This window comes from Centroberyx gerrardi, chromosome 4 (genome assembly GCF_048128805.1).
Source record: "Centroberyx gerrardi isolate f3 chromosome 4, fCenGer3.hap1.cur.20231027, whole genome shotgun sequence".
NCBI classification, from domain to species: Eukaryota; Metazoa; Chordata; class Actinopteri; order Beryciformes; family Berycidae; genus Centroberyx; species Centroberyx gerrardi.
In genome coordinates this window covers 26,826,648-26,851,182 of record NC_136000.1, presented here as the reverse complement: position 1 = coordinate 26,851,182, position 24,535 = coordinate 26,826,648, and the positions used below count along the sequence as shown (strand labels likewise).

General features: G+C 43.8%; 1 protein-coding gene across 1 annotated transcript in view; it reads left to right on the top strand.

Moving 5' to 3' along the window:
• edc4 (enhancer of mRNA decapping 4) overlaps positions 1-23,456 on the top strand; it is a 31,835-nt gene extending 8,379 nt beyond the window's left edge. Inside the window, exons 7-30 of the mRNA XM_071921618.2 lie at positions 890-994; positions 1,548-1,660; positions 1,848-1,931; positions 2,075-2,170; positions 2,744-2,843; positions 3,410-3,590; positions 4,079-4,145; positions 4,889-4,980; positions 5,371-5,555; positions 6,289-6,368; positions 6,833-6,962; positions 7,449-7,744; positions 8,012-8,242; positions 8,763-8,864; positions 9,033-9,176; positions 9,644-9,680; positions 10,292-10,439; positions 11,850-12,005; positions 13,621-13,736; positions 13,903-14,068; positions 16,106-16,292; positions 18,298-18,517; positions 19,657-19,820; positions 23,228-23,456. Of these exons, the coding sequence (XP_071777719.1) occupies positions 890-994; positions 1,548-1,660; positions 1,848-1,931; positions 2,075-2,170; positions 2,744-2,843; positions 3,410-3,590; positions 4,079-4,145; positions 4,889-4,980; positions 5,371-5,555; positions 6,289-6,368; positions 6,833-6,962; positions 7,449-7,744; positions 8,012-8,242; positions 8,763-8,864; positions 9,033-9,176; positions 9,644-9,680; positions 10,292-10,439; positions 11,850-12,005; positions 13,621-13,736; positions 13,903-14,068; positions 16,106-16,292; positions 18,298-18,517; positions 19,657-19,820; positions 23,228-23,411 (3,384 nt within the window). The 3' untranslated portion in view covers positions 23,412-23,456. The remainder of the gene's footprint in view (positions 1-889; positions 995-1,547; positions 1,661-1,847; positions 1,932-2,074; positions 2,171-2,743; positions 2,844-3,409; positions 3,591-4,078; positions 4,146-4,888; positions 4,981-5,370; positions 5,556-6,288; positions 6,369-6,832; positions 6,963-7,448; positions 7,745-8,011; positions 8,243-8,762; positions 8,865-9,032; positions 9,177-9,643; positions 9,681-10,291; positions 10,440-11,849; positions 12,006-13,620; positions 13,737-13,902; positions 14,069-16,105; positions 16,293-18,297; positions 18,518-19,656; positions 19,821-23,227) is intronic.
• The last annotated feature ends 1,079 nt before the right edge of the window (positions 23,457-24,535 follow it).

Here is a 24,535-nt window from a genome sequence, read left to right as displayed (position 1 = left end):
AACTTTGAGCAGGCTGGCAATTGCTTTAGGTGGGCTGGCTCACATCGCCTCTTAAGGGATAGAAAGCAGGCCTTGAAACTTTTTTGTTATACTATTGTATCAGGCCACAAGATTTTTGGAATAGGATACCTCTAAATGGTGTTGGGTCACCTGCCAAAGTGCCTGGTAGAGGATAGGAAATTTCTGGCCAAAATTTACCAGCATTTGGCTGGTGGCGGGATGTGTTTTCCAAATCTGGTATGAATACACAGAGGGGTATGAACAGCCCCTCAATCTTCATCTCATTCTCATGCCAGTCTGCTTTAATTTACCTCCAGTCTACCTTACTGAAGGACCTCTTGTCTCAACCCTCTTAGTGTATCTCCCTGTCCTATGCTCTTTGTTGTAATCCAAATCCCCGGCCTGACTTGATAGACCTTTGATTTGGCATACATTGACACTACATTGACAATACATTGACGTTGAAAATTCCACCTGTGGGGCGCCCCGGTGGCTCACCGAGTGGAGCGCGTACCATAAGGCTCAGTCCTTCCCGCAGCGACCCGAGTTCGAATCCGGTCATTTGCTGCATGTCCTCCCCTCTCTCTCTCCCATGTCTTCCTGTCTGTCTCTCACTAACTCTGTCGAATAAAGCATAAAAATGCCAAAAATAAATCTTAAAAGAAAAGAAAATTCCACCTGTTAACACCAATGTGCTGTGCTAACTAAGAGAATTGCAGAACAAAATATTTAATTCATGCGTTGACTTAGCCACTATAGTTGGAAAATCACCGGGCATGTGAATGTACCGCACACCAACCTTAAGCTGGCTCCTATCCCTCTTCTGCTGCTCCTGCCTTCCTTACCCCTGTCCCTGACTTCCCCTGAGCATGTCCTCCTCTCCCTCCAGGCAGAGGTTTGGGACCTGGAGGTCCTGCGAGCCAACAACAGCAGCTGGCCGGTCGATGCCGCGGAGCTGAAGGAGGGCCTCATCACAGTCAAGGGACACACCCAGGTAGGAGTCAGGAAAAGACACCAGAGGCTTTGTTCTTCCCAATGATCCCCTGGCCTGTAGAGCCCTGTGGGGCATGTTATTACAGGGGTGGTCTATAAATAGATGACTTCTCCCTGATGACACTTGGGTTTAAATGAAGGTTAATTGCAAAGAAAATGGATTCGGGCACTTATATAATTCCACTTGTATAATTCCACGATAGTTTTGATGCTGGTCTTGCAAGATTCTTAGATGAGGCTTAAACCTATTAGGTCTGTCCATTCAATTCAACATGCTTGTATGGAATCTAATGATTATTTTCCATGCCTGTCCCTCTATTGTATACCTACTAGTGGCAATTGGGGTAAACATGTTGAATTTCTGAATCTCTTGCATGATCCACACATGACAGGATGCTTTCCATTTCCTTCAATGTCAGATGTCTTGAACAAAAAAAAAACCTTCACAAAAAGTAACCCAGTGATCTGCATTGTGATTTAAATTGCCCAGTGTGGAAACAACTGGGTTAATTTCATAGATTCCTACAGTAAAAGTTCCATGTCTATCCCTCCAGCGCGTCAGTGAAGGCGCTCTGTCTCCGGATGGAACCGTGTTGGCCACAGCCAGCCACGATGGATACGTCAAGTTCTGGCAGATATACATAGAGGGAACACAGGACCAGCCCAGGTAAGCAAGGAAGGAAGGCATATTTAATGGAACTTTGATATATGTACTTTAACACTTCATAATGCAAATGTAAATTCTCCTAGCCAAGAAGTAGCTGAATTCTCTGAAAGAAATCTAACATTCTGCATTCAACATTTCTCTCCCCATCTTTTCTCCCCTTTTTCTCTATTCCCACTCTTTCCTCCAGGTGTCTTCATGAATTGCGGCCTCACGGAGGACGTCCCCTCTCCTGCCTTTTGTTCTGTGACAACCATAAGAAGCAGGACCCCGAGTTAGTACATACACACACACACACACACAAAACACTCAATGAAACGTGTGACTTATTTGTATTCCTCTGAGGCTGATGTTCACCCACATTCTCTTTCACCCCTCCTTCATCACCTTTGGACCCTTCTACTTCTCTTTCCGTAGTGTTCCTTTCTGGCGGTTCCTGATAACCGGAGCAGATCAGAACCAGGAGTTGAAGATGTGGTGTACCGTTTCCTGGACCTGCTTACAGACCATCAGGTTACCGCTTTTGCCCTGTTAATCTAGAATGAGATCTCATCCATAACCCCTGTGTCCTGTGTAACAGGGCCCCACCAATACAGAATACAGAATTCTGGGTAATACTAAATGTCTCCCTGGAAATTGGTTCTTCTGGAGTAATTCAGAGAGCTCAATTGAAGGCCATTTAATCACAAAGCTTTACTTGTCATAAGTCATCATTTTCCTAATACGGGTTATATCTACAACAGGCCAGTGTCAGGCAATAATATTGAAACACAAATATATATTGTTGGACCCTACAATGTGATGTTTTATATTGTTGTTCTAGATAGAACATGCTTAATTCTTTACATGGTACATATAATCAGCATACCACAATAAAAAAATGTCATGTAGCGTTTCCAACTACTTGGACACTACTTGGACAAATATAACGGTTAATTTTAAAGAATTGAGTTTCTTTTTCGTGAAGAGTTTGTTGGGACATTTTTTGATTATTCTTTGTGATCCGAAGCACAAGCCATTGATTTACATTGTTGTTTGTGTGCACAAGCCTTAAGATATTAATCCTAGAGTGTTTTCCTCTTTTAGGTTCTCTCCAGACCCGTTCAACTCGTCGGTTCTGCCAAGTCTGAAGGCCAGTCTGGACCTGTCTGCCGAGTATCTCATCCTCACCGACGTGCAGAGGAAGGTCAGCACAACATTGTCAGCCGTGGGGTGTTAGGAATGTTCACAAATAATTAATTTCTGTTGTGTTAACACATCGATCAAGCTTATCGAATTAAGTGAATTGCCTTTGTGTCTCATCTCAAGTAGGCAGTATTTTGTACAAGACAAAGCCATATTGATTACTTTCTTAGGAGGAATGTTTTCACATGAGGTTGGCACCAGAAATTCCTGCACTGTCCAAGAGGTGAAATGAGGACAAAAAAGGAAACATGATAGAAGTGTCAGCCAGCCATCAATTGATGGTCTTGATACTTTTTACTTTTACTTAGCTATGTTTCCATCCAATTGTCAGCATATTTTGTGCAAAGTTTTAATACAAAAAATCAAATGCCAATTAAGTGTGTTTCCTTGAAGCAAATAAATAAGGTTTGTGAGTATAGTGTATGATCATGTATTTTATTAAACTGACAAAATATTTTAAAAGTGAACTCGGTATGAGTATTAAAATATTTCCAACCCCCCTCGGCCCTCGTTGCCAGCACATCCTGGCACTAACCATGCCATGTTGTCTTCCTGCCCCCCTTCCAGGTTCTCTATGTGATGGAGCTCCGGCAGGACCAGGAGAAAGGCAAGGCCAATTTCACAGCCGTGTCCGAGTTCCTGCTGACCCACCCTGTGCTCAGCTTCGGGGTCCAGGAGGTCACCCACAGCCGACTGCGACACACTGAGGTCCTCCCTGCAGAGGAGGAGAGTGAGAGCATGACCACAGGTACACACACACACACACACACACACACACACACACACACACACACACACACACACACACACACACACACACACACGCAGAGCAGGGCTCATCTCACTCCATCAGTCCTGTTACCTGTTTTTGTATGATGCTAAATATATTAAACTAAATAATTTTTTTCATCAGTATACGGCAGTGATGCTAGTCATTTATATATTGTAAACGCCACCAAATAAAATATGACTGTCATCTTTAAAAACAGCAAGCTCAATGATCTGCTTCCAGTTTTCATTTGGTCATTTTTTGGAAGTCTTGTAAAATTTTAGAAATCCTCTCTGATACATTGGTACATTCCCCATTAAAAGTAGTGGAAATGGGAGATGAAATATGTTGCACCATTGATCCATACCCCACTTCAGTTTCTTGAGATTGATTAAATTTGAAGAAAAGTTAGCACAGCATAACTTGTGTGTGTGTATTAAGTGGTGTGTGTGTGTTTTGACTTCCAGAGGGCAGCCAAGGACCCATGGAGTCCAAGTCTGGGATCCAGATCAAACTCTACTGTGTCCACACCAAGTGAGTTCCCATCCAATGCTTGGCGTCTGCCCTCTTAATGATAAAATGGCATTGACTGCATTATTAACTTTTGACTTAAAGGAATAGTTCACTCAATGTGTGTTATGTGGACATACAAACTTCACTGATGTCCCGATTGACATGAGGGTGAATAGATAATGACAAAATTTTCATTTTTGGGTGAACTATTCCTTTAAAAGAATTCCGCTGAGTGACCCATTCTCACCCCATGAGTTTCCTGATGATCCTTGTATAATGTATTGTTGTTCTACTGTTCTGTGTGTCTATGTGTATGTGTGAAGCCTTTCTAACTAAGATGCTGAAATATCAACAGCTGGAGCAGACCATTTCACAGCTAGGCTACAAGTGCAAACTTTTAGTTTTCATATTTGGCAGCCTGGGTCATGTGCACAAGCTAGTTGTGAGGGGCCTTCAGATGGCTGGTCTCCCTAAAAGAAGGGCCAAGCAGTTAGCGAGGTATTGTTCAGTATCTGCTATCATTGGTAGCCGCTCAATATGGAGAAGGCGTTGCTTTTTATACCCTTGAAGTGGATTCTGTCTATTATCCCTCGACCTGCCACTGCTTTCATCCTGTGTGTATGCAACAATGTGGCTGCCAATCAGGCACTTATGTAACTGACTGACCCAATATCTGATTGCATTAATAGTGTTTATGTCCTTTGTATGCTTGTATTTATGTGGACATAAATAAATATTTTAAATGTGTGTTTGTGTGTTGTCAGGTCTCTGCAGGATGTCCAGATCTGGTTCCAGCCCAACCTGGGTTCCAACTCAGCTGTCTTCCTGCCCCATTCCGACTCTCAGGATGGCTTTGGTAAGTCACCATGTTTATACAGACTCCCAAGAAGTCAAAAATGTAGCAGAAGCACTCTTCCTACACCTCCCAACGCTTCTCCTCTCACCGCTCTCACCTAAAATTTTACATTTTACACAATTTGACCTAACAGTACAAAATTAGGGAAACAATATTTTAAAAATCCCTTAATATATGGAATGTAAAATTGTTTTTTCTTTATGGTGCTGGGAAGACTTGTTGTGGTTGTATTTAAGGTGGTGGTATAGGTTTGTTGTGTTCCCTGTTGTCGTCCTTGCAACTGCTTGACACACTTTGGACAAAACCTATGTTTGAGAATGGTCAGCTCTTCTGCATCTTAAATATTGGCACACAACTGAAGTGCTACATATTTCTGCTGTCTGCCTCCAGCAGGTTTCTCAGACCATCTGACGGACCAAAGCTCTGACAAGGAGTCCGGGAGCGGCTCCCAGAACGACCTGAGGAAGATCCCATCACTTCCCGCTCCCGCCGACTTCCTCTCCACCCCGGGCGCAGGCAGCGGAGCGATGACCAAGCTGATGACCCCCGATGCCTTTATGACCCCGAGCGCTTCGGTACGAACTCTCAAGAGCCGCATTTAGCTCTGGCCTCTGTCTCATTAACAAATGGAAAGCACTCGCTGTTTGACGTCACCGGCCGCGCTCAGAGCCGAGCCTGACCCCGGCATGCGGTTTGCTAAAACTTCAGAAACACTTCAGCTTTGGCAGATGAGCGCTGTGCTTCAAACATGTTTCCATTAGTCACCTAGCAACATCATGGCCCATGAATAGCGCTTCCTCCCTAGCATCTGCGGAGCGCTGCTAGAGGCACTCAACTTACACAGGCCCCGAGCCCTTTTAGTATACAGTCAATTATCCCTACTTCTACCTTCATATAATCTCAGACTATATTAAAGTAGTAGGACAGCTGAGATGTCCGGCCTTTTGACAAGGGAGAGTCAGGGAAAGGACAGGATTGAAGGGAATGGAGATGTTCAAAGAGCAGCAAGAGATCCTGTCATTGAATTCTCTGATTTGTTTGAGATTTTCCATCATAAAGGTGATTGTCATAATTTGTTGTGAAATTAGTTGTGATGTGACCCAAACAAGCAAGCAGTAGCCCCAGTGAAGTTAAAGTAAGAGAGAGTGTAGAAAGAGTGGCGTGGGGCTGTAGAACGTAGCAGCAGTGTTTAATATCACGTGCAATGTGATTTTTCAGTTGTTGGTTTTTTTGTAAACACCCAGTCGAGATTTTCCACCCCACTCATTACATTGTTTACCTGAAGCTGACTATTCTGTCCCCCTCCAGGTACCAGCATCTCCTGGTAGCAGCGGCAGCAGTCTGACTATTGTAACGGCCATCAGCAGCAACTCTGACTCGACTAACAGGTGAGCTTTTCTATGCAGTTGTACACGGTGTTACAGTGATAATATGGCTAGTTAGAGCCTCATTTATGGCAACCATTCTCAAAGTCCTTTGATTTGACCAATTAACTCAACAGGAATTTAAATATGTAACAATGTGAAATAACACCAAGTGCGTCCTTGTTATATACAATTGAAAGCATTTCAGACGGAAATTGGAATACACCATTCAGATTACTAGTCTTCTATTATTATTTGGACAGTACTAAATAACTCTGCGATTGCATGGACAGAATTTGGTGGGTACGAGATGTCTCTCTGTGTTGTGTTTTACCTGGGGCTATTTTCCTTAATGTTAGCGATGGTATGTCTGAGTGTGTTTATGTATTGTCCCCAGCACAACAATGACCACTGGCTTTTATTCATGTGTCCCGGTCACACCTCTGCGTATGTATCTCAGTACTGTGTGTCTGTCTTGCTGTGTGCAGAGCCATTGAGGATGTGAGTCAGAGCCCTAACAGAGTAGAGAACAACAGCAGCAGCAGTCTGGTGCTCTCAACCTCCACCAGCAGCCCCAGAGCCACTTCTATACAGCTCTCTGGACTGGAGCACCTGCAGGTCGGACCAAGCACACACACTATCCTACTTCTACCTGTGTCTTATCCCTCTAAATTACATGGCTTTGTTCAATACTCAATTCTGATTGGCCAATGAATGCATGAATGCAAATGCACACACTATATATTTATTGACGAGAGACATGTCCACATGAAGTAAACTAATATTACAAAATATAATTTGCAAAATATGACCCCTAGCCTGAGAAAATTATGACTGGTATGAAAGTTTAACTCACATTTTGCTGAATGCATTTTCTAGCTGACATTTTGAATGCATTCTGTTTCACATAACAACTTTATCTTTATATTAATTTAATCAATTTTTCATGTCAAATGATTAATGCCTCTGCTTCATTTTGGGATCTTGAGTTACCCCATCGGGGCTTATTTTGCAATGACTGGCTCACTGTACATTATCCCTCTATAACATTGTACGTTCTAACATGTTTACCTCTCCTTGCCTCTTCTCTCTCTCCACCTCCAGGCTTTGGCGTCCCCCAGCGGCTCTCTCTCTCTCGACAGCCCTCAGGTTCTGGACGCTCCCCTGCTGCCGCCGCAGGCCTCCCCGACCAGGGCCCGCTCCCCTGACGTCATCTCCTCGGCCTCCACGGCCATGTCCCAGGACATGCCGGAGATCGCCTCCCAGACCCTGCAGCTTCAGCGTGGGCTAGTCTCCAACCCGGAGCCCCTGCCTCTGTCAGCCCTGCAGACAGACAGCATGGCGTCCGCCGCCTCCGCTCTGCACCTCCTCGCCTCGCCGCGCGCAGCCAACAACAACAGGTAAGAGGAGGAAAAATAAGTAATCTCCTTAAACAGATACATGGTTTGCATGAGCGTCCTGAAAGTTTAGGTCTTATCAGGAGTGTTTTGTCTTAGTCCTAAAACAACAGATTCTTCTTGAGTGGGCCGTCAAATGTGATCTCAGACCCGACTGGTTTGATTTTGACAAAACTTGGAGGGATGATGCATTTTGGCACTGTGTTCTGGCACTTAGTAATTTGCTACGAAGTGTAATGTGTTCAGTAAACCAAACTATTTCTCTCGCAGCCTGTTGCCCCTGGAGCTCGGAGGCGCTGATGGGCCTGTGGGCGGGGCAGTAGAGGCAGAGCCGAGGCTCAGCCACACCCCATCTCTACTGGAGACCGCCCTATCGCAGGAGAGCACTGGGGCAGGGGGCGGGGCCTCAGACGGTAGTGTTGGCCTCACACCTTGGCCGGCGGCACCTGATATCACCAGGGAAACTAGGAACAGTCTGAGGGACAATGGACTTGTGGACTGGTAATAATACACACAAATTCACACATTATACATTCATTGACAGAGACACGTCCACATGACGAGTTTCATTCCAAAATTTGCAAAATATGGACTCTACTCTGAGAAGATGACTGGCATGAAAACATCACATTTGGAATGTTATTGAATGTATTTGCTATCTTGAGCTTTTTACTTACAAAATAGTGACATTTTATAGGATATAATCATCAGTGTGTTTATAAAATAATGAGGAATGAACCTAGGCAGTTTGTTTTTTGTTTTTTCCCCCTCTCCAAAATGGATATATGTTTTGGAATTAAACTATTCACATTTTGTATATGTACAAAAACACTGCATACAGTATGTAGAGCACATGTATATAGACACACACCTTAACATGAACAATGGCATCAGGTTTGCTTGCAAGCCTAGAATGGAGACGACATGGCAGTGACAGTACAACACTATGATTTGTCTGTTTTACAAGTCGGTTTATCTACTGCTGTTGTCTTCACTGTGTTACATGTCTGTTTTGTTGTAGTTCAAGAGAGGAGCTGAAGGACAGACACATGAGTTCGCCCTACCATAGGCGCTTATATCACCTCCCACAGAATGACAGTCAGGACCCTAGCGCTGAGCAGAGGTAACGCACACACACACGATATACCTTCTCCTTGTTAATGCAGAAACATTCACCAACACCCCATATGATTCTTGTACACACAGTTTGGCCCATTGGTCACCTTACCTAATAAGTGACGAGGGGATTGGTACCAAACTCATCTGTCTCACATGTGTGTGTTTGACCCAGTGACCATGACGATGAGGTGGCCAGCCTGGCGTCATCCTCGGGGAACTGTGGCTCTCGCTCCTCTCACAGACTCCCTGTCAAGGACTGGAAGACCTCGCCGCGAGGCTCACCTAAACTGAAGAGGAAGAGCAAGATGGACGACAGGTGTGTTGATCTCCCACATTGAAGGAGCCAGAGATACAGTGTAGGGATATAACAAAAGTGTGTGATACGAAAGTGTTGAGAAAAGTTGCAAAAATGTTCACAATTTCAGCTGCAGTCTAATACCTAAGAAATTAAGTTGGTGATGGTCTTACAGAGTGATTGTTTGTGTTTGTAATTAAAAATGAGGCATTTTTTACCTTCGTGAATTGCACAGTAACATCTGTACGTAACATCTCACAGCAATGTTACACAATGCCCCACTTGATCCAGATCTAGTCCAGATCTGGTTCAAAAACCTCTCCAAACAAAGATGACCGAAAGGCTGTAGCAAATCCTCCCTTCAACAGGATAAAATTACAATTGCTTTACATTCTCTGTAGTGCACACAGTGTTTGATCAGTCGTGAGCTGTGTTCTTCCTCCCTTGATTGATTTCAGTATTTCACGTTCTCTCTCTTCTCTCCTCAGTGAATCCTGTCAGTCCAGGCAGACAGACGCTGCTCAGGTAGGTGGTCACAACTAATTTATGCATCTTGGATAGCTTGTTTGTGTGTAGTTTATACTGTCCTCACGCACATATTAACTACCACAGTGATGACTAGAATGGAAAAAGAAAATGTTGATTGTGGTGTATTGTTTCAAAGTATCTATTTTATTTTCAATCAATGATTCATATTTAATATTTTCATGTCATGCAGAATATGGCAGATTTCTTTTCTCCCCTCTGTTACCCTAGTATTACCTGTCCTCACTTTCAATCCCTCTATCCACTCATTAGTCAGTCCACCCTCCTTATGGTATCTGAGGTGTAGAAGGAACTGCTGTTTTTAGAAGATTATTATTTTTTTTTTAGGTTTATTGAATATGTTCATTCAAATAAATTGGTTGATATTGACTATATATTTGTTGATTTCTTGCTCTGTTTCTCGGCCTCTTGTCTCCTCCTTTATGTTCTACCCTGTCTTCTGCCTCTGATTCGCCCACAGAGGAACTGTTCATGCTCTGTGGAATATATAAATGATTTTACTTTTAATATTTGCCATATGCTTCAGCTGTTGTCTTTCTTCTCCTTTTCCTGATTTTTCTCTCTCTCCCTCCCTCCCCATCCTCCCGTAGATGAATGCGGAGGTTCAGGAAGAGTTGCTGATGCTGCTGCGCGGCCAGCAGAGGGAGCTGGTGGAACTGCGTGGACAGATGGAAGCCATGCAGAGCTCCATCATGGCCCAGGTAGAGCACGTCATCGCCAACCACCAGGAGCAGGAACGTATCCTTCACACTACTCTTACTTATTGGGCGTGTTGGAATTTCTGCATTTCTGCTGTGTTTATTTTGTTGTGAGCCAAGCTCGAACCCACTTTGCACCCCAGGCTTTTGAAACAACCGGGTTGCCATGATTCAAGTATATATTCGAGTTCAGCAGAAATGTTTGTGGAAACTGTATCAATATGAATTGGTCCTTGACCGAACAGCCTGTACTCTCAGTCCTGGAACACACTAGAGAACAATAGCAAAGCTTACCCATTCCTGAGAAGGTTTTGCTAATACTAAAAAAGAGCTCGGAAAAAGTGTCCTTGAGAAGAGACAGTTGCAAAGTAAGAGAGTGAAACTTTAATCTTTTATGCTCACTACCTTAGTCAGCCGTTTTTTTTTCTTCTTTTTTTCCCCAGTTGTATTTCCCCGCTAGCAATGCTTGGAGCATGAGTTAGCCGAGTTAATGTTAAACTTCTGCTAGAGTAGAGTTAGCTTCACTAATAATGGCCAATACTTGGTATTTTCATATTATCTTGAACCAACCGGCAAACATAACATTTGTTATGAGTATGTTATGAATGTTAAGAGTCATGCAAGAACACTGTAATGAACAGTGCAATGCATTTTACCCCGTTCCTTTGTTTTTTAATGAGCTTGTATGTCAGCATAGGGCATTGGCTGGAGTGTATGTAACCAGAAAACCAGATATAATAATAAATAGGAGCGTAACAACAGGATGGGGAATCATTTACTGTACATTGGCTGTTTGAACCCTTACTGTAAGAACTCTCCCTCTGATGGAACCATTTGTCATCAACACATCTATATGACATAAATGTCTTATGTATGAGTTGTGTGATAAATGTCCACATGCTGTAGATGAAGCCATCACACTATAGTGCACGATCCAAGAATCATGCACTATAAAAGATATTTTGTCAGTCCAGTATGGCAAGAGCAAGACAGCTCTGCCACATGTCTTTAGAGATGCCTGTTTGGACAAACTAGTTTAGAAATGTAATTATATTCATAATTTTAATAGTGCTGTGTATATGTCAAAATTAAATTGCCATCAGCATGGAAAATCAAACAATTTTTCTCCATCATTGGAAAGGATTTTTGGAGATCCAAGCTGACACACCACAGACAAGCCAAACTTTAATGTGAACCTTTAAAAGCGCATTAGTTGCTTTCACTTGATGGCACAGCTCCCACCTGCAGCCATTTTGTGTCATTTCCACTCAGCACTAATTTGAACTCAGTAAGGGACACAAAATGGTGCTGTATACAGGATAATTTTCAGTTTATTGGGAAGCCATTTGTCTACTGGGAGTATCAAATTGCTATTACCATACACACGCTTATCTTGAACATGAGCCTTCTACAGCATATTCTTGTGAGCCTTGACCTTTCGTGACCTCAGATCGCAGGCTGGAGCGGGTGCTGGCGGAGAGTCAGAATCATCAGCAGCAGCTTCAGGAACAACTCAGCCAGCAGCTCAGCCACACCCTCAGCTCTGCCTTAACCAACAGAATGGACAAAGTGCTGCGGGATGAAATGAAGAAGACGGTCCCACCGAGTAAGGAGGCACACACACACACACGCGGTTGAGCTCACAAAGGATACACACACTGTATATGCACACAGTGAGACACAAATAGACAAACTGCTTACTGATTACTGCTTTCCCGCTCACCTCCACTGAAGTCCAGTTCACCTCCCATGTGAGGCTTGCTCACCTCCCTTTGAAAGCCAGCTCTCCCTCCCATTGAAGGTCACCTCACCTTACTTTAAAAATGAAGGAATGCTAACAGCTACCACTCTGTCTTTAACATTAGTCAGGTATAAATCTCCAAGAGTGTGTTTAGTCTGTAGGTTGATGCACACCAGTATTTTCTTTCTCTCTCGTCCTTGACTTCTGACTCGTACTCATCTCTCTCGCCTCTCCTCCACCCACGTGCAACGGCGTGCTTGTTCAGGAGACTGAAGCCGCCAAAGAAAATGAGGAGGGAGGGCAAACTGATCTGTACACTTCAAAGTCATTTCTTGTGTACACCCCCTTCCTTTTCTCTAGCCATTTCTAAGTGGCACTTACAGACACTTTTTGTTGTAGTTCTTGTTTACTGATCCTGTCCTCAGTTCTATAGCCAGTCTTTGCAGTCAATAGCTAAAGAGAACTGATCTCTTGATTCATTTAATTCATTTGTAGAGGCTGGGGCCTGTTGCAGCTCGGCCAGCTGTCTGTAGTCAGTGAATAGCCAAGATTTACATTCGTCAGCCTTTCTCTTCCTTTTCCTCCTCTTGCCACGTTGAAAGTTGGTAAAGGGGAAACATTATCAGGCAATGCACATGTTCAGCTTTATCAACAGAATTGTTTCCTCATATTGTTTTTCCTTACGCTTTGTCTAGTTTATCAGCATCGATCTTGTCCATTTTGGCAACACCAAGCCATGCTAAAAGCCTATCTAAATTGTCCCAAAATATTGCCTATGTATCAAGGCCTTGACAGTCTCTATCTTCAGTAGATAAGATAGTACTGATCTGTTGGTCCTCTTTCCAATCATTATTATCTTCCCAGGAGACTTTTGTTTTGCAGCCAGGAAAAGAAAGACGGGCAAACAGCACAAAGCATATAACAGGCAGTGCATCTTTAAGTTAAAGTGTTTCAAAACTTGAGATCACCCTATGCCTAGGATAAATTATATATATAATAAAGTGATTAATACTGTATGAATATCCATATGCTTACATTAGATTGTCCTAAAAACGGAAGATGTACAGGTTAAAAACTTTTTCTCACTTGTCAGTCTTCCTCATGTCTGTCTGCATTTTATCCAATCAGTTTTTCCTCCTTTCATAATTTCTGAGAGCCTCTGTAGCCAGAAGATGAATCTTCCAAACTGTTCATTCTGTATCCTCACCACTAGCCATGTGAAATGTGGTGGACTGAGACAGTAAAATATAGCAGTCTTTGGATAAATGCATACTTGCCTGTCCTCTCCTGCCCTTTAATTCGAGAATGCGAGTGTTCAGTTTTGTACTCCAGCATCTTTTTACCACACTCCCATTTATCGCCATCAGAGATTTTCCTGCTTTGTTTTTATTACCAGCCTATTTCTCTTGCCTTCATCATATGCCTGAGTTATATGGGAGTTGGACTAATCTGTGTATTCTTTTCACTCTCTCTCCTCCAGCCATCTCTAAGAGCCTGGAGCCGGTGACAGGTCAGCTGAGCAACACCATCGCTGCCAAGCTGACCGCCGTGGAAGTCACCCTGAAGGACAATGTCACCAAGGTGGTCAAATCTAAGGTGGGTGGCTGGCTCACTTCCCCCATGTTTCTGCCTATTGTTCAGTCCCTATCCTGTCCGGACTAAGCCCCCTATTCTCTCTTATACCTCTCCACCTTAAGTAAGTATGTCAAAAACCCTAATTTCCTCTCCCCCCTTCTCACTGTACCTCCTTCCTGTTTTCCAGAACACGACGGATGCGATTGGGCGAGCAGCAGCCGAAGCGATGCAGGGGCCCATCCAGGCGGCCTATAAGGACGCGTTCCAGAGCATTGTGCTGCCTGTTTTTGAGAGGGGATGTCAGTCCATGTTCCAGCAGATCAACGAAAGCTTCAAACAGGGCACACAAGAATGTAAGGCCATCTAGGACAGCGCTGCACTCGTCAAAATCCACCGGTCTAACACGTTGTTGTCAGAGACAGATATACAGTGCCCTCCCTTGGTTTTGGGACAAAAGGTCAAATTAGTCATTTTTAGCTGCATGCTCAAGAAATATGGATTTCAGATCAAAATATGAATACGAGACAAAAGTAGAAAATATTCCCTTTCACCTATGGGTATTTCTATGCATTTACGTTTTACACTTCCAGAACGATAGCCCTTTTTTGTGTCCAACTCCCTCAATCAGATGATCTTAAGTATTGGGACAAACAGCTTTACAGGTGTTTCTAATTTCCCGGGTGTTTCATGTTGCATAGTTTTGGCACATGTACAAGAGCTGTGAATGCAGCAGGACAACGACCCAAAACACACTGCACGCCTAACGTAGGAGTTCATCAGAAAGAAAACAAGGAATATTTTAAGCCGGCCAAGTCAGTCACCAGATCTGAACCCTATTGAGCGCGCATTTAACTTGTTTAAAAGGAGACTGAAGGCAGAAAACCCAACAAACGAGCAACAACTGAGAGGCTGCAGTTAAATCCTGTGAAAGCATAACAAGTGAAGAAACAAAGAGTCAACAGGTACCTGCCAAAATACACAGATCACTTGAATAAATGAGAGCTACAAAGTGTATTTATGGCACGGTTCTGACACTTGTAGTTTAGGTCCATTCCTACACAACTCCTATTGGGGCATGGTAAACACCGGTAAATATAAAGCCGTTCTGAGTGGTCATGCCTATCCTGCGGTGAAGCAGGATGAGCCTGACCGGAGACGAATCTTCCAGGATGACAGGATGACTTCCACAGGGCACAAGTGGTCTCTGAATGGTTTAATGAGCCTGAAAACAATGTCAACCATATGCCACGGCCGCCTCTATGTCAAAGCAATTGAACGCTTGAGAGTCTCCAACATCAGCAAAACAAATTATGTACTTGGTCACAGAAGAATGATTTCACATCCCTCCACTACAGTTCCAGGGACTTTTACAATGTTTTTTGTTTTTTTGGAAAGGTGCCTTGAAGCTGTTCTCTTGGCTTATGATGGTCAATGTCCCTATCGAGACGCTTTGTAATGGTGCGTGCTTCATTTTGGCAGTTCCTCATATCCAGCCCTTGTACCTGAGTTCAGGGTCTGTTTATCTGAGTCTAATTAAATAACCATCTCTTTCAGAAAGCTCAGGGACAGCTTTTATAATGATGCCTTTTCAGACTGAGCCAGGGCAGTGATGTGTTGATAAGCAGTCTGTTTATTCAGAGGAGATGTACTTTGTGTTTATGCCCTCCTCTGGAAGCTGGTTGCCAGTTAGATGGGTTTTTGATGTTACCAAGGATGTCATAATGTGCACGGAGGGGCACACACGTGCATTTTCCTCCAGTACCTGGGGAGACTACAAGAGCTCTCTGTGCACGTGCGTGCACACTTGTGAGCTTGTTCCAATTTAAATTAAATCGATGGTGAAGTTCAGGGTTGACGGTTTTGTGTGGAAATATTTAATGTAACTCTGCTTGCATGTGCTGGCTGAACATCTGCACTGCCGCTTAGCTTCAAGCCTTCAGCTTTGTGTGTTTAACTTCTTGTGTGTGTGCGCACTCATTTCCTCTTTGGAGTTACATTTGTCTGTAACACTGATGTGTACTAATTCCATGTGTTTAACTTATATGGATACAATGTGGTGTGTGTTGCATTTGTGTGCATAATATATTTTTATCGCATGCACTTGTATGTGCAATTACGCTGAATGTACAAAACATTAGGGACACTTGCTTTTTTAATGAAGTACACTGATGAGGTGAATCCAGATAAAGGCCGTTGAGTTCCCATATTAAATCTCTAGCAATCACAAAGGAGGAGATTTAAGCTTTGAGACAGTTGAGATGTGGATTGTGCAAAACGGGCTGCAACTCAATATCAGGAAGTTGTCACTAATATTTTATACTTTTGTGCTTTTTGTAACTTTGCATGTATGGGGGAAATAAAACTTCATCTGTTGACTCCCTCCCCTGTAGACATCCAGCAGCTTGAGGCCCACGTCAAGAATAGGAAGCAGAGAGAGCAGGAGGCACGAGACCCCATGATTGGCCAGCTCCAGCAGATGATCGATGGCTTCCAGAGCTCCACTGACCAGCTGGCCAATAACATCACAACCAGCGTCCGGGCCGAGGTCCAGCACCAGCTCCAGATGATGGTGGGAAAGTATGTAACCCAGCTACTCCTCATCGATCACACTGTTAGAGTTACTAGTGATTGGTACAGCCGATTTACTGTAACTTCTCTAGTGCATTAGAATTGTTTTTAATCACATTCGCTTTTTAATTCACCTTTGTATTAGATAATACCTTTCCAAAAAAAAACAAAAAAACATTAATTCCATCAACAATCTAAAAGAAATGACAAATACTAGGGAGACAATCACCATTTCAACTGCCTAATCAAACAAAAAAAAGTTTCAATTGCCAGATCAGGAAAGCCGTCTAACGTATGCCGTAAAAAGTATGATGTTTTGAATTTCACAGCCTGTGATCATAGATCAGAACCAGTTTAACATATTGGACAGAAGGTAGAGCCTAAGCTGCCGCAATTAAAGACTTTTCATGCGCTACCAGTGCCAGCAGGTGATTAAGCACCTCAGTCATCATGCACACACGTGTAAACTTGGTCATGGTGTACAGAAAATAATTTTCTACAAATCAGCTACTTTCTTCATTGAGCCGTATCCAATCAATAAAAGGAAATAAAAGTTGTATTAATGTGGAATATTTACCTATAAATATTCATACCTCTGCTGCTATTTCTTACACAGCTCCCGTAAACCTCTTCCTGTATGCAAATTAATTCACATGCCATCACACAGTGGGAGAACGTACTTCTGTTTTGTTTTTTTGTTTTTTTTTGTGTTTGCATGGACTGCTGCAATAGAGTAATATAGCTACAGTATATCTTTATAATTATGAAACTGATACTCTTACATTTGATAATTAATCATGTTGTTTCATAAGCAGAGCTTTTATGTATGTAATATGTTACAACCTATATTTGCTAATGTTACTGTATTGTTAATGGAAAAGATTAAGGCAGCTGATCAATTAGGGAGCAGAGAGCTGAGATCACACTCAAATAAATCGATAATCAATTAGGTCTTTATGGCAGGGCCACAAATGCACCCTGGGACTGTACAGAATCTGTACTTATTTATTAACTCTTTCCTCCGCAGAGTGTGTGGTGTCAGGGTTTGTCACCACATATGTACCTGGTGACCTGAAGGGATTGAATCCCCTCTGATCCACTCGCCACTCAGTCATCGTAACCTATCACATCGCTTCTCCTGTTGCCCTTCTTCCTCCATCATCTGTCATTCAACTCTTAACTTTAAGGAATGAAAAAAATCCTCATTGTATTTGAAGATATTTCCTCAGTATGAAGTACTGTATGTTCATAGTATAACTAGACATACCTCTTCTCACCAATGTGGTTTGTTGCCATGAAGCTCACTCTTATTGGCTGTGATGTTGTTTGGTTACTAACATAAAAAAAAACACACCTGTTTGATGGTTATGCATCAGCAAACTGTGAGCAGTCGCTATGTGAAGTTTTGCTTTAAAAGAATCCTGCTGTTGATTGATGCGTTTTGTGGAGATTGATCTGATGACATTGATTGACAATCCTGGCGTACGTGTGGAATATCAGATATGCATAGCAGCAGATGCCTATGCCAGCAGTCCTGGCCTTAGTCACTGCTTATTGAGCAGGTGTGTAATGGATTGGAGAGCAGAAACAAGCAAAGCTTAATCCTTGGGCTAATGTAAGAACATAAATTCGATCGAGCCTCTTGTTCCCTCTGCAATTAATTTCACGGCCTCTGGGGTTTATAGATTTGTAGGGGGTGGAGCGGAGAGAAAGTAGTTGGTGAACTTGCTCGCTATATGAAGTTTAAAATCTTGAAATGGAAATGACAACACCTGGCTGTGGCTAAGGGCCTGAAAATGTGTTTCAACTTTGAGATAAATGAAGAGGGCTTGTATGTTAAGGCGCTGTGCAGGTGTTTGTAGCTGGACTGAGGCTCACTATGTGCCCACATATAGAGCAGAGCATAACATTCAAAACCAAATGAGGAGGGGCTTCTTGCAATATAAAAGACACCTTCTTTCTGACTTTGTTTCCTCTTCTCTCTCCTCCCTCCTCATCTCTCTTTCCTACCCAGTTTGCAGGAGTCTATCCTGAGCCACGTGCAGCGTATTGTTAAAGGGGAGGTGAGCCTGGCGATGAAGGAGCAGCAGGCGGTGGTCACTTCCAGCATCATGCAGGCCATGAGGTCTGCGGCCGGCACACCTGTCCCTACGGCGCACCTCGACTACCAGGCCCAGCAAGCCAACATACTGCAGCTTCTACAGCAGGGCCAGCTCAACCAGGCTTTCCAGCAGGTAACACACTCACACACACACACACTGATACTACCAGCTGAATCAGGTTCTCCCAACAGGTAATGAACTCACACTCACACCTCTATACTGTAACTGCTACAAGCACAGTCGCACTCGCAGATCCCACTAGTGCATTAGCTGTGCCGCATCTATCCCCCTATAGTGGCCATTGTCAGAGGACCTGCTGACTCTTTATATTAGTATGTTTGTGTTCTCTCTCTCTCCCCCAGGTACTCTAAACTCCGTACCTGAACTTGCTCTAAATGGTTGCTACACTGTCCCTTCGCTTCCTATTGTTCTTTGTTTTTCTCTCTCCTTCCTCTCTCTCTTACAGTATCAGTTTGTTTTCTTTCACACTCTCCTTCCCCCTACTTCTTTCCCTTCCCCTCCCCTTCACTCTCTTTGCCTGTCATTGGCTATGTTTACATGAACAGAGAATTCACCCAGTGACTCAAGTAACTTGGTTTTGGTTTGACAAATGTAAACATCATAACTCAGAATAGTCCGGTAATGTTCACACACATGAGAAAATCAGTTAAGAAGCCTGGCTTACTCCAATATTAAACGGATTGCTGTGGCATGTAAACATCTTTTGGTTTTTGCCGTCTGCGCAAACTCACTTGTGTAGCGTTAGGGGTACATTTTGATGTCAACAAAAACATGGCAGCAACCAGTACCTGCCATTACTATTTTCATTGTTTCTTTGCCCTGTTTTAGAAGTAACCTACTATTGCTCAGAGAAGGGAGCAGTTGGCAGCCGAACCTTTTCATACTTTTTTGTTGGCGGACTGCTCCATCTGTACAGGTGTACAGGAATATTCTGCTTATAGGTTTATTCTTGGCATAAGATTTTACTCATCACCTACAAAGCAGTCAGTGGTCTGGCTCCAGCCTACATTTCTGAGCTTTTGGCTATACTCAGGTGTATCAAAGGTTCATGTAAACACCTTAACCCGAATAAGATCTTTAACCAGAGTCTGGACAATAGACAGGTTAGTCTGTGCATGTAAACGTAGCCAGTGTCTCTTCCCTACTTCTCTCTTACTCTTTCTCACCAGACTCTGTCAGCAACAGATTTGAATGTGTGTGAAGCTATAGGTCTCAGCTGATGCAACACTCATAGTTTCTCTTCCCCCCAGGCCCTGTCAGCGACGGATCTCAACCTGGTCCTGTATGTGTGCGAGACCATAGACTCTCAGCAGGTGTTCGGTCAGCACCCCTGCCCCCTCAGCCAGCCCGTGCTGCTGTCACTCATCCAGCAGCTCTCCTCCAACCTCACAACCCGCTCCGAGCTCAAGATCAGGTGGGTGAACCAAGGTTTTTGATTATTATTGATTTAGTAGGTAGTGTACAGTGGAGTGACAGAAAATACGGGGCGAAGAGAGTGAATTCCAACTTCATGGGTGTCCTGAGAGACGAGAGAACCAGTGTCTCAACCTCTGTGTCGTATTGTCTCTCTCACTGTTTAATTCAAGCAAATGGGTAAACACATTTAAATGCACACAACTGTCACCTTTGTTCTCACTTGATAAGTCACACATACTCACATGTGTTGGAGTTCACTTGTGCCTGACACATGGGCGACACTTGGACAAACACAAACTGATGAGACGCCCGCAATTATTTCTCTCACCTTTGTCCCAGTCACTTCTTTTCTTGCCGTTTGAAATGTTTTCATGTCTGTTGACCCAGCTGAAATTTGATGATGAAAGACCAGATTCGATATTGTGATTTTTCCCTCGTCCCCTTCATTGGCTTAGCCTCTCCTCTCACACCCGCTCAGACGCCCTCTCAAGCACAATCTGATTTCCAGTGCAATTTCCTCTAAATAATCACACAAATAAACAGCAGGTAAGAATAATCGTCCAGGATTTTGTTAACAAATGCACCCCACTGTATATTTATACCCGTGTGCAGAATGCTTTCATTAGTCTCACTTTTAAATCAGAGTGCTGCATTGGTAAAACTAGTTCTTTCCTTGCTGTTGTGCAGCATATTTTTTTACATTACCAGCATATTTTTTTTACGTTACTTGCAGGATATACAATGATAATTTCATGAAATGATTTATTTCCTCGCTCCATCATGGTTTGATGTGGGACCCGTCTTGCGTTGCAGCAGGCGAAGCTCTGCGTGTATACCGGCAATTTTGGTCCGTGAAGCCAATGACATGAGGTTTGATAAATCATTTTTGAACTGTATCAGTCCATTTCTCCTCATAATGGCTCCATTTTAAGCTCATTTTTCTTCCAAAGTGAAAGTTCCAGTGAGCACAAACGTTTTGAATTGCACTAGACACACATTTTGTCCTGCACAAGTCCTGTGCTACCCTTGATCAGTAACAAAGCCAATCTTTAGCTCAACCTTTCCTCCCCATCCCGTCTCTATTGGATCTCCATTATTCCTCTTCTTCGCGGTGTTTAACGCTGCTAAACTGCTGACCCCATCACCCTGCTCCGTCTGTAGCCCCCGCTACATGGCTGTTTGGGGAGCATGGATGGTCCTGTGAATAGCGGTGTAATGTTCTGGCAGCTCTCTATCTCTCTCTGTTATGTCTCTGTCTTTTTATCTCTTTTTTTTCCTCTTCACTTTTACTTTTCCCCTCAGTTTTTCTTTTCTAGTTGTCTGTCAACACTTTCTGCTCCGCTCATATTCTTTTTTTTTTTTCCTCTAGCTGTGCTAATACGTCTCCTCAGAGTCGTCCCACCCCCTCTTTTTATGTCCCTTCCTCTCTCTCCTCACTTCTTGCCATCTCTCTCTCTCTCTTCTCCCCCACATGCCCCCCAACAAACCTTCTTCTCTGTCAGAGCCAAGTCCCTTTACAGCGCTGCTCGTGGCCCAGATCACCTGTCTGGTTCTGAGTTTACACTGCAGCTGCCTGCTGCTGCTAATACTGGCCCTCTGGTGCCTCTCTGCGCCATCTGGAGTGAGAGATGAGGGCAGAAGGGTGTGGTTCAGTCCAAAGAGTTATTAGGACAGAGTACAATAATGGTTGGATGGGTTGCTGGTGGGGAGGGGGGACGTTTAGTAGGAGATGAAACCAAGGACAAATGTATTAATTCCAATGTTAATTGATGTAGATGCTTAAAAATGTCTTGCTCAATTTAAAAAAACAACACTCAACAGCATTGTGTTATCATGGGGTTTTTGTTAAAGGCAAATTTTTTTTAACAGTGCGAGAAAATTCCATGCCATCATGATTTACCACCAGTAAATCAGTACTTCTCTTTTTGCTTGCTCAATATCAATATTGGGGTAAAGTGTAATAATTAGGAGTGAAGCACAAGAAAAATTGTATACTGTGTCTGTTTTTTTTTTCTATGGTATGTATGTACCATAGATATGAATATGTATATACACTCTTTTTTCAGTCAAGCCCTGAATAACACAGGAACTGCAAGACTTGGGAAACTTTGTTGGGTGCTTTGTTTCTGTCTTGCACAAGATAAAGGCAGAATAATAAGTTGGAGCCGTCTCTTTTTTTCTATACTTCTGATAGATAGTATCTAGGAAAAATCCATAAAAGCTACCCAGAGAGAAACTATAGTTCTTTTAGAAAGGACTAGAGAGTGTCTCATTATCCAAACAAACTGTGGTCCTAGTTACAGGGTTATTAGCTATGTTTAAAGGGCACATTGGTTTTCTTAACAGATGCAGGAGTGATGTGGTCTGAGTGAGCATTAAGGCATCTTAGTGGGTGTTTTCCAAAGGACACTGAAAGAGTTGGAGACGAATCAGTTGCAGGCAGATTATCTCCTGCAAGACATTTAACTTTAGAAAGGTCCAGGTGTCTATCAATATCTCTCGAATCTGTGGCTTGGTGAGCAAGGGCATTAAATGTCTCTTTAAAGGGCATGTTGGCAGTGTTATGAGGATGTGATAGGCCTGTGATGTGCGGTTGTGTTCTGGGAAACACTGGCTGGAGGCCAGCTGGAGATGCGGGAACGGCTCCAATGATGTTAGATGGGGATCAGGTACGCCCTGTACAGTGAGGCGAATGATCATTTAGACTGTAAAGGCACACACATGCGCTGAGGGACAGCAGAAGAGAAATAGTTGGAGCTCTGCTGGACACGCTAGCCACCAGATGTCTATTAAAACAATTAAGTGAGGGGTTTAATGTCGGATGGATGTAGAGAGAGGACCAGGGCACATTATAAAAGTGAGAATGAGGTAGACTCCATTTCTGCAGTGAGATTTGAGCGCAAAAACACAAAGTACACATTCAGACAGTGGGCTGCTAGCCAGGAAAAGGTATCAAGGACAGCGTTCGACATTCATAACGCTGTAGACAGTTGGGACATTCTGATAGAACTGTCCTTTCACTGGCTACTGTAGCAGACAAAAACACTGTCTAGGTATACGCAACTTATCTTGCCACAGCTGCTTTATCCAGATGAAAAAAAGCCAGTGACTTGAGTTTCGGATGTCCTCCTCAACAGAGATTGCAGAATGTGTACCTCCTTCAATTTTTCCCCTCGTCTCTCCATACAACAAAGATAATCATAGTGTCTCTCTTGGCTCTGTCTTAATTTCTTTGTCATCCTCTCTTTCTCGTACTTTCTGCCTCTGGCCCACGGCGAGGGACTGTAGTGCCATATGAATGCCTAATGGTTTCTTTCCTCCCCTTACCTGGAAAATGTCTGCCTGCTTTTCTCTTTCTTGTCATCTGAAGTCTCTCTCTCTCTTTCCCTCTCCCTCCCTGCGCAGCTACCTGGAGGATGCGGTGATGAACCTGGACCACGGCGACCCTCTGACCAGAGACCACATGGCTGCCGTGTTGGCCCAGGTCAGACCGAAGCTCTTTGCCTTCCTGCAGCAGGACCCCCACAGCCCACTCAGCAAGAGGGCGCGGCGCCTAATGATGATGCTGCAGGGCCTGGTCAACCACTAGTCCCTCGTTTAAAGTCTGGTGCAGAGGGGGAGTTTTCCTCTAAGACTCTAATGGACTGTGGGCCCTGGTCGTTATGTCTCCGCTGATGATTAAACTTCTGATTAGCACCAAGGACAACTTCACCCCCCCCCCCTACCCCCCCCCCCCCCCCCCCCCCCCCCCCCCCCCCCCCCCCGGTCTCCTGCTTGTTTAGCCGCCATAATGTATGATGATGGTGTCACCGCAGCTGCTCCGGAGGGGCCGAAAACACCCGGGGAGCCTGGGCCGAAAGGAAGGAAGAGGAGGAGGAACAGGAGTAGGGGTTGGGGCGGTAACATAAGGGCCGGGAGAGCCGGTTTGGAGATGTAAGATGAGCGCTCCAAAATGACTTTAAGAGTTCAAGATCAACCCCCTTGGGTTCAAGAACGCCCTTCTGCCCTCCTGCACTTCCACACCACCTTAAGTCCTTCAACCTTCCCCTCCTCCTTCCATCTCTTCCCGTTCCTCCGGCCCTCGCTGCACCAGTGAACTGTCCAGTTAGAAGGTAGAAACTGTTTTTTTTGGTCACCTTTTTTTTTCCTGGACACCTGCAATGCAAGACAACAGGGTCTGGACAAAGATTGTTCTTCATTTCTGTTAGAGAGACTCTTGTTCAGTTTACTGTAGATTCTTCCTGACCTTGGTTACTGCTACTTTGTTCCCAAGAGACATTTCTTCTGGTTTTCTCTCATCCTTTTATCCCTGTCACATAAAGCAAAAGGCTGTCTCAGAAAAGACACCCAGACAGGCTAAAAATTCCTGGTCGCTCTGTCTGCCAGTCAGACGGTGCAGACAGACAATACCTGACGCTCCTTTGATGTCTCTTCAGCCGCTGTCCAAAAGATACTTAGTGCTCAGCTGGTTAACACCACCAGACGTGAACATGTCTGAACATCATTGCTGTTTCTTTCTGTTTGACTGTGTTCCTCTAACCCATCAGTAACAGAAATGTTAGTCCGATTGTGCTGCTGCAAAGGTTGTGATCCAGAGGCTACTTTTCTTGGCAACTGAGATGAGCAACATTTCCTTCTGTAAGGATGGAGATGTGTAAATGGGACAAGGTCGATATGGGAAGCACAGATGGCTGCAAGGAATAAAATTATGCG